Consider the following 10,511-nt stretch of genomic DNA (forward strand, 5'->3'; position numbering starts at 1 on the left):
AGAATTGATTTCAACACACTTAGTTAAATGAAATGTACAATAAGGCCTTGAGTGTGGGAGCGTCATCTGGGGCAGGGATTATAGACTTATTTCCATGTTTTCCTGTTGACCTAGAGTGTGAAAGAGCTCCTTAATGCCAGGGATTTCATTCATTGTTGTGCCCCATGACACTGTTTAATCTTTAGTGACTACATGCTAAGTATTCAGTAAGTGTTTGCTGAGTTGAATTTTAACAAGAATGTACTTTTATTCAGATAAACAAAACTTGAAAACTAATGAAGCATTCTCCAAAAAGGCAGTGACATATCCACTCCTAAAAAAAAGAAAAAGAGAAGTTTCATTTTTTATGGACTATAATGATTTAATACCATCAATTTGGAAGGCTTACTGTTAGGTATGAACTTTTAACGTTCTTCCCTCATGCATTAAAAATCTAAACTTAATAGAAAAGCTACAATTTTTTCTTACAAAAAAAAATTAGTAAGAAATCCAGAGGTACATGGGCGGCTCAAAGAGGTACATCAAAAAAACTGTGTTTAAATAAAATGGTTTGAGGCTATGCCTATGGTGGAAAAAGTGTGGGCTTCGGAATCCAACAGATCAGGGCTTGAATCCCAGCTCTACCAAGCACCTGCCATGTAACCTGTGTGAAGTCAACTCATCTCTTGGAGCCTCGATCTGCGCACCTGTACAATGAAGATAATACCTAGGCTGCGGTGAGGATGAATAACCTTAGCATATACCTGGCCTCGGGAGGAGGCCACGTGTGGAAACATGGCTGCGATTACCCTCTACTGCTGTTGGAAAGAATGAAAGATAGTGCTCTGTGCCCATAAAGCCCTGGACTAGACCATGGGAGAAAACACTCTTAAATGAGCAAAGACAGAAGAAACTGAAGACATATGCAAGGAGAGAAAAACAGATGTTCTTACTTCAAAAGATTAAGCATCATTTAGAAGAATAAGCATTAAGCCAGAATGATATACTTTTAACAGCGAGCAAGCAAGAAGTTTAGTTCATTGTTAGTCCATGTCAAATTAGCGGTGTCTGGGGTGGGTTGATGCAAATTCTATTGACTGGTAAGTATGTGTCAGTTGCTTGTTTAAAATATATTTTAAGAGTCTTCTATAGAATAAATGTTTCCTGTCTTACTAAATTAAAACATACATCTAAGAGAACAGAGTTATCATTAGTTTTAGTTTTGACTAAAAACAACAACAACAAAGAAAGCTCCTTGAAACTTATGTAATACCCTGCTTTTCTTAATGCCTATGGGAGAGCTTTCTATGAGAGTCCCACCGAGGAAATTTAGGAGACAGTGACCTACATTCCCATCCCCTACCTGCTCAACAGTCTTTAAAGCACTTCTTCCAGCAGCAAACTACTGAAATCTACACCTTGAAAAAGTCCTCATCACTTCCTGTTCCTCTGGGCACCATATTTAGTTTATAAGCTTTGTTGCACTTTCCTCAAGATTCTTCTTCATTTTTGTCCCATTTTTCTACACCATCATAGTCACAACCTTAAGCCATACTCGCCTTACGGCATCTTTGTGGGTTTCCCTACATTCTTAAAAAAAAAAAAAAAATCAACAACACTTAAGGGTTCTCTTCCAAAGATCAAATTTTGACCAACAACTTTGTTCTCCGGATAATCTGCTGTGGTTCCCAGATACCTGCATACTAAATTAAACCTTCTTATTCTAGATTCTTCACCAAACCAGCTCTCCTCTACCAGCCATCCCATGCCCTCCCCACCACTCCTCAGCCGTCCCTGGTCTAGAAGCACATATCGTGTCTGACTCAGTCCTAGCCATCCCCTCGGCCACACTCTGCTCGAGAAACCCTTCCCCGCTGCTTAGCCAACCACGCTGTGTCTGTCCTCACCAGCCTTCCCAGACTGAGCCAAATGCACAGTATTGACTGTGGAAACCCTCCCGTTCTCTCTGAATAACAATAGTTCCAATAGAAAGCATCTCTTCAGTTAACTGTGCTTATGGAGCGGTACTTTCCAGGTCTTCACCCAATAGTCATGAGAGTGGATAAAAAGGAGGACATAGGGTTCTTTGTTTTACTTCTACCACAAAGTTCAATTACTCAAGGGCAGGCACCAGGTCTCCTTCCTTCAACAGGTATTTACAGAGCCGCCACCATGTCCTAAGTCCTACGGATGCGGGAGCGAACAAACAAACAAACAGAGAACAAACCCTGTTCTCGTTAAGCTTACATTCTAGTGGGGAAGACAGACACTAAACCAGAGAAACAGGAAATACTACAGTAAATTAGACAATGATAAGTGCCAAAGGGGAAAATAAATCCAGCAGGGAAGAGGATGTACAGTGTTACAGTGAGGGAAGAAGAGAGGAGGTTAATAATTTAGAGAAAGAGACCAGGAGAGGTCTCTCTGCACAGATCTGAGGAAGCCCTGAAGACCCCTGCATTTCTGCCATCTCATCAGTAGCTTTCTGGAGGGTCTTTGTGCTTAACAGCTGCTGCACTAAAAATACTAGTTCACAAAATAAGTTACTAATATAGTCAGGAAAATGCTCCAATTCAATAATACTAGATATCACTTTCTCTGAGACATTCAGAAAGCAGTCATGGGCCTTGTTTACACAAAAGAAATCCACACATCACTGATGATGGAATATGTTTTTTATGGCCACAAAGCCTATCTGCTAGGCAAAACCCAACGTAGCCCATTTCTAAAAAGCCCTTAAAATAGCACAACCTCACATTTATAAAGGTCAGGAAACAAATGAGCTTATTTACTGGCATCCACATTTGAAGAAGACTATAAATACTGTAATAATGTGAAAGCAACTCAGTTTAACCACTTGCACAATGGCTGATTGGGGGGGAGGGGACACAGCCTGAACTACAGCTGTTGTTTAGCAGTGTAACCACAAGTGTGTAGGACTTAGCTCAGGTAACCTCAGTACGGGGTACCTCTAGGAACCCTGACAAAGGTACACACAACTTGTGTCATCCGGGTTACATTCCTGTTGTCACTGCAGGACACTCTGAGAAGATTGAGAAAGCCAGGAGTCCTCTTCCTTGAGCTTTTTTGTACACACTATTTAAAAAGCCTACACCCACATTCCTAGATTCCATCACTAAGAGTTTGACTTAAAAAAGTAGGTCTCATTTTCATGTAAAATTATTCTAATTTTACAATGTACTCCCTAAGTGTTAAAAAAATTTCAGAAAAACTCTCTCTACATCTTTAAAAACTGCCTGTGAAATAGTTCATTTGGCCTGGCTATCAGAGAAAAATGAAGAAAATCTTTATTAAAGACATTAAATTATGGTAAATATTTAATTGGAGGAAAAAAAAGTAAACTACTTTTGAGGTGATTTTTGGACCAAGGCTGATATTCTTGTCTGGACAGAAGCCAGAAGTACCCACGGTTGGTGGTTTCTCCTCCCAGACCAGCTGGGGGCACAGCACTGGAGAAGATTAACACACAGCCAGTGCTGGCACGTGGGCAAACAAAACTGGTTTCCTGTATTTCTGTGGTCTGAAAGCCACCGAGGAGTAAGTCTCAGATTAAAGGCAAAAATGGCAATTCAGGAAAGGCCAACTTGTTCTTTAAATAGATGAGCTGAATTTTTATTTCTAGAAACTATGCCTGAACAAGTGGTTCATCAGAGCCAACTAATTTGAGAATGAAGTGGAGACAAGGGGCATATATTTCACTTACCATCTTTTATATATATATATTTTTATGTAAATGATAAATCATTAAAAACAATCTTTTGCCCCTCAGCAAAGGTTCTTCAAAAGGAAATGGTGGCTCAAAGTTGCTTTGAGGCCAGATGTCCAATTCTAGATGTCCAAATTCCTTTTTTCTTTACATAGACCTTTCCCCAAAATCCTTATTTACAATCCAAGAATAATGAGGATGAATGTCATCTAATTTTGTCATAATACTACTCAGGAAATACCAGCTAGATTACCAGAAGGCTTTAGAGCAATATTTAACAAAATGTGAGCCAATTTAGCATTCCGAGATTTCATTAATTCAAATAGGAATATAACTGCTTTCAGTATTTCCAAAAACAATCAATGGTTTACCCACCAGAGAACTCTGAACATGCATCTGGTCATTTTAAAACAATTCACAAAAATCAAAGCATTTCCTGAGAAAATTTAGCATTCAAAATTTCCAGGAGGTAGAATCAAGCTGTAATTCCCCAATTGTTACCTAATTTTAGAGGAAAACTTTCACTTGAAATAACACGGTGTGCTAGAATTTTTGTTTTTAACTCATGAAGCCATTAAGCTTTGGCAGCCATACGTGACTTAACCCTTTGTGTTTGAAAACATGTAAATCAGGGAAAAATTTCTCCATTTATATTCTTTTTTTTTTTTTTTTTGCTGTACGTGAGCCTCTCACTGTTGTGGCCTCTCCCGTTGCGGAGCACAGGCTCCGGACGCACAGGCTCAGCAGCCATGGCTCACGGGCCCAGCCGCTCCGCGGCATGTGGGATCTTCCCGGACTGGGGCATGAACCCGTGTCCCCTGCATCGGCAGGCGGACTCTCAACCACTGCGCCACCAGGGAAGCCCTCCATTTATATTCTTAATGCCACTGTTTCTTTTCTGTATTTCCCCCCTTATGATTGTACAAAGACAAAGAGAGTATTTCTTTTGGGTCTCAGGTAACTGCTTTTGATATTTTACAACGGTGGGGAAAGAATTTTTGCCAGAAACCTGGTCTTGGGGAAGGGCATAAAAAATTGGACCAGCCTAGCCTGTTTTGAGTAGACGGTTCAATGAGGCCCCCTATAGCACTTACCAGCAGCAACAACAGGGAAGGGATATTCTGAATTTCCACAGCACTTTTTATCTGTTTCATTCATTTGGAAGCTAATCATTTATGTGGGAACATCTTTTATGCTGCTACTTTGTACTGTTGTTTTCATTTGTTCATGCTTTATCTCCTCAACTAAACTTAGCGCACTGCCTCACACATCAAACATGACCAACAAGTACTCTAGATGGTGCAAGAACGAGCCAGATAATTATGCTTTGCAATGACTGAAATACTGTCATCTGAAAAATAGAGGAGAAAATGGGAGAGATATCAACTTTCTAAAAGAATATTGGGCCACTGTATCAATTTCTTATTTTAAAAATACCGTGTCCTAACCCCATCTCCTAAGTTCCATGGTGTCCCTGTTCTTGAAATGATACACACCCTGAAGGTAACGTTTTCACAAGCAGATTCCTGATGCTCTGATGAAATTACAACTATATCTGAGTTCAAGAAAGCAACTTGGCTAAACTATTTTATACGCAGTCTACTACCTAATTAATTCTAAAGTCTTTCTACATAAGAATAGGCATCTCAAATTAGTAAAATGCCAAAATCACAAACTGCAGAATTGAATGGCTAAAAGTAGCCTTAAAAGTTATCTAGCTGAATTTCCCATCCTGCAGCATGAAGAAAGTAGTTATACACACTCTACCTGAAAATGTTTAGCCACAGATCCCACCACCATTCTGCTACATAGCCTAGCTGCAATGGTCAGACATTTTCAGACATTCATTTCGTGTTTGCCCTCCTATAAAGAAACTGTTGACTCTGGTTCTAAAAATAAATCTATCACCTCCTCACCAAACCATAAGAAGACAGCTGCCTTAAGATCTTTCTGACAGCCACATTTTGATATCAACAGAAAATTTACTGCAGTAAGTCTACTGACCATGGAAAACAAATGCTCCCCTTTTTGGTGGCACAAAAGCTCCCTCATCGTTCCTCTATTCCCGATACATGAGAGCAGGCTTCTGGAGATTCTGTTACTATTCTCTGCATTTGCTGAACCACAGACTGGCCCGGGGGGCTTTAGGACCACCAGCTTCACTCCTCTGCTAAACCCAAAATCTGGAATCAAAGAAGGAGGAATTTCTGCCCTTGAATCTTACTCCACGAGTTTGCAATAAACATTCCCCGGAAGGCAGGGGAGAAACAACCCAATTAAAAAGTCCCTAGCTTTTAGCCGCCTGTGTGGAATATCAAATTAATTCATTAAAATTTCTCTAAAGCACTAATATTTATTAGACCCCTCCTATAACTACACATTTACCTAACCCTTATGTAACCTAAGTCTAGCTTTTAGTTTATTGATAAAGCTCTGAGGTACTGAATTAAAAGTCTTACAAACCTCAATTACAATACATCACCATCTTTTCAATCTTTTTAACCAAGAAAAAAAACGGCTGGTAATGGTCTTAATGTAAAAGATATGCATGGCAGCTTTTCATATTTTAGGAGCTGATTAAAAAATTACATAGAATACTTTAAAGCAGTCATAAACTAGTCCAAGGAAACAGTTCTATTAACGTTCCTGGCTTTGACTTTACATAAGGAGATATCAAATAACTTCCCCTAAAAAAACTGAAAAACAAAAAACTGAGCAATTGAGAAATGAGAACTTCCATACATAACTGCAACTGGTAAATATAGTGCAAAACCAATGATAAAACTTAACAGGATTACCTTTTTGGCACTTTCAGGACCTGATTCATCAAAGCGAAATCTCACAATTCTGAAATCTTTACAGTAAATAATTAACTCTGTTGGATTAAATTTCAGCTTCTGGTTTGGGCCCAGGACTTTCTGCTTCCTTTTGTGGTCATTTACTAAAAAATAAAAAAATTTAAAAATTCCTTTCTTGATATTCGCTCTTTAGTACACTTTAACAAATTCTTACTGAAAACAATCGGAAGGTCACCCACCACTTAGTACTGCTTCTCTAGAATCTTTCATATTTGTGTATAATTCCTAGAACTTTGGGGGATCAGTTTTAACTTTGCTTTGGATGATATTAAAGATATTTCTTTGCACAAAACCACCACCATCTATATTTAATGATTAAAATATTAATTAAAAAGAGGACAAATACTAGAAAATATAAAAAGCCATATATTTTGGGACTTCCCTGGTGGTGCAGTGGTTAAGAATCCGCCTGCCAATGCAGAGGACACAGGTTCAATCCCTGGTCCAGGAAGATCCCACATGTCACGGAGCAACTTTGTCCACGTGCCACAACTACTGAAGCCCGTGCACCTAGAGCCCGTGCTCCGCAACAAGAGAAGCCACTGCAATGCGAAGCCTGCACACCACAACAAAGAGTAGCTAGCCCCCGCTCACTGCAACTAGAGAAAGCCTGCATGCAGCAACGAAGACCCAATGCAGCCATAAATAAATAAATAAATAAATATTTTTTAAAAGCCATATATTTTATATCTCCATTTAAAAATAATTTACTGATTAATTTTCCTGGGACTCAAAAAAAAAAAGGGAAAAAGCAAAAAACCTACAGAAATAAAACTCCAGCCCAAGTATTTGAGAGGTGTAACTCTTCAAGCAAGAATTCCCGAGTAGAACCAGCTTTTAGGGGCTGAGTGAAGAATAATACATACCTGTGACTATTTGCTCAATACATGTTAAAGGGACATCATGTTCACCAAGAAGAAGGTTTCTATAATGGAATTTCTGAAATAAAAAAATACATTCATGTTAATTACTTTCCCAATAACTTCACGATGGTAATATGATCATGCCTTACTTTTAGGTGTGATAAGAAATTGCGACGACCATCTCTAAAAAGAACAAAAGCTTTTGCCTGTGCAGCTATGACAATTCTAAGGCTATAGTTATCACAGAACACACTTCAGTAGGAAAGTAAGGGGAGGAAGAGAGAAACACATACTGTGCTCACATTCTCTCCACCTTTCTTCCCACACTTTAAACAATAAAATTAGGTCAAGTTATATACAACAATGTCATTATAACATACAGGATATGTAATATTATACTGTCAATCACTTCACCAAACACTTGCATATCTAGTTCTGGTTAAACTGTCACTAAAATAATAAAAAAATGGGGCTCCAAAGTCATCAGATTTTAATGGGTAAAATCATGGTTTGAGTTTCACAATGGAGATTTTAGAGCAGAAAATAACTTTTTACAGCAGAAAGTCTACTCAAAATAAAAAATCTTTAGTCAAATTGCAGCTTATTTTTTAAACCCATTTTTTATACACACTTTCAGACTAAGGACATTGTTGATGCTATTAACCTTCTGTTGGTAGGACACTGGCTTATTTTTCCTATTAGTGGTATTGGATTTAAGCTATTCCAGGTACATGAGTCTCATTTATAGTGAAATCTGGAGCCAAAGATTGAAATAAAGCCAAAAATAAAAGGAAAAACCCGAGTTTACAGCCAAATAAGCTGTGTCTCTACATACTGGGTATCTGTAAATGCCTTAAATTTAGTCTCAATATACCTACAGATTGCAATAGATTGAAATACACTTATCCATAGTTACGTGCTTCAGTCAAAAGTTTAGAGTTAACATCCAAATATTACTATTACAAATAAAGGTCTAGGGAATAAAAGTGTATATATAACACTTTACAAATCAAAACAGAAAATAGTTGTTGAGGAAAAGTCCAGGATTTTTAAGTTAGGCAAACGAATGACTTTTTTTTTTTTTTTGCTGTATGCGGGCCTCTCACTGTGTGGCTTCTCCTGTTGCAGAGCACAGGCTCCGGACGCGCAGGCTCAGCTGCCATGGCTCACGGGCCCAGGCGTTCCGCGGCATGTGGGATCTTCCCGGACCGGGGCACGAACCTGTGTCCCTTGCATCGGCAGGCGGACTCTCAACCACTGCGCCACCAGGGAAGCCCATGACTAACTTTTTGAAAACTCAAATTATATGGAACTGTTGTTTTCCAGTAAGAATATAAAATAGCAAGAGGGTTATTAAAGAAAAACTTTATCAATATTTTTCTTCATTCTAACTACTAGAAATTTGAAATGAGAATTTGACTTTTTGGGAAAAATACTAGTTAAAGATACTATAAAATATGCAAAATGTGCAGCATCTATGAAATTATTTGCTATATAATTTTTTCTCTTTATGAGTAGTAAAAAAGGATACCTTTGTTTTTATAGATAGGTTAAAATATTTAGAAGGAAATAATAACTCCTTTATTGAAAAGGATATATAAGCAAAGATCACAGAGGATAAACACAGCAATGTGACTTAAAACCATCTCACTAATTATACTCCTCAAGTCTCAACATTCTCCTTAAACTTTATTTTGAATTTTAATATAATACATTCCCAAACTTATATTAATCACTTATTAATAATTTTATTATAATTTTCCCATATCTGTGCTTTATATAATATTGATAATACATACTGCTTAGAGTCAAAAGCCCTGATACGATTAAACAGCATACAAATCAAACACACCTGTAATGGCACTGGATTATCCGTAATAAAGGAAATTTTGAAGTTACTGCATATCAGTTTTCCCCACAAATCGTATTGACTTGTGTCCGATGCGATGCATTTTCTCACAAAATTGACTTCATTTACGACAATTTCTCCTTTACAAAAAGAAACATATCATTGTGTGAGCTACAACCACACCAAAAATGTCAACAGTCGCTGTGTGACCTAGAAGGAAGATTTCATGATGATGATAAGAAGAAACACTGAACCAGGACCTCACATCGGTAACAGTCACAATGGGGCATTGTGCTCCATTTGTAAGATACAGAAACTGAGGCACAAAGAGCTTAAGGGTCTGAGATGGTTCAACCAGAAGGGCTGAGCTGGAGTCTGCATTCTTTACTATGCCATGCTGTCCCTCATTATTTATTTACCAAAAGGCGCCCTGGAGAAGAAATAAGCTGCACTGTCTCCTTCAGAGTATTACTTGATGGGGTATTTGTATTTTATTAACATGTGACTTGATCTCCCAAACCGATACCTTCGATTCCTTCCTAAGACAGTTCAGTATGAGAAACAATGCAGTATTAACCTCAAAATTAATAATGCAATCTATTTATTTTAAAATACATTCCATAAAGACAAACTGAATTTCCCTCTGCACTCACATTATAACTTAGCTGGCAATAAAACTTTAAAATATAGTTTTAGAGTTAAAAGGGAATACTAAATAAATATAAGAAACTAAAACAAAAGTTTTAATGTTCTTTGAAGAGAATAATTTTCTGCAATTGATTTAAAGCTTGGTCATCATTAATCCTTAATTTCAAGTTCTAAAATGCAACCAGACCCAGGGACATTTTTAAGTAATCATTCTCTAGGGTCCATGGTAGAAGAGTTAGGGTACTGTGCTACTTTGCCTATTTCTGTCAGTACAAACACCTCTAATAGTGATGGACAGAACCATTGCTGACAAGCCCCAAACACCCACCAATTCACAGAGAGCAACCAGAGTCTCAAAACAATCCTCTCTCTTAAATAAAATGTTATAATAAATTTGAACTGCAAAAATAACTTTTATTCAAAGTTCTTAAATGTACAAGACGAGTTTTAAGAACAGAACCCTAACATTTACCTGAGGATTAAATTCAAACGTGCCCATGTCAAATTCTCGGCTCAGACCAATGGAGTAATTGTCTCTTCTGCAGTCAAGCCTCCTCCACATGGCCTCCCGCCCTCCTCCCCACCTC

At 37.9% G+C, this 10,511-nt stretch overlaps 1 protein-coding gene across 4 annotated transcripts in view; it reads right to left on the reverse strand.

Annotated features, from left to right (window-relative positions):
* MTMR10 (myotubularin related protein 10) overlaps window positions 1-10,511 on the reverse strand; it is a 46,053-nt gene that overhangs the window by 23,918 nt on the left and 11,624 nt on the right. For 2 of the 4 annotated variants that reach the window (XM_024742705.1, XM_024742707.1), the window contains exons 3-5: window positions 9,280-9,416; window positions 7,431-7,503; window positions 6,505-6,647 (exon numbers count right to left, since the gene is read on the reverse strand). In XM_024742705.1, coding sequence (XP_024598473.1) covers window positions 6,505-6,647; window positions 7,431-7,503; window positions 9,280-9,416 — 353 coding nt within the window. Of the gene's footprint in view, window positions 1-6,504; window positions 6,648-7,430; window positions 7,504-9,279; window positions 9,417-10,511 lie in introns of those variants that run through there. The other 2 variants (XM_024742708.1, XM_024742709.1) reach the window with 2 other exon arrangements.

This window comes from Neophocaena asiaeorientalis, unplaced genomic scaffold (genome assembly GCF_003031525.2).
Source record: "Neophocaena asiaeorientalis asiaeorientalis breed wild unplaced genomic scaffold, Neophocaena_asiaeorientalis_V1.1 scaffold155, whole genome shotgun sequence".
In the NCBI taxonomy this organism is placed as follows: Eukaryota; Metazoa; Chordata; class Mammalia; order Artiodactyla; family Phocoenidae; genus Neophocaena; species Neophocaena asiaeorientalis.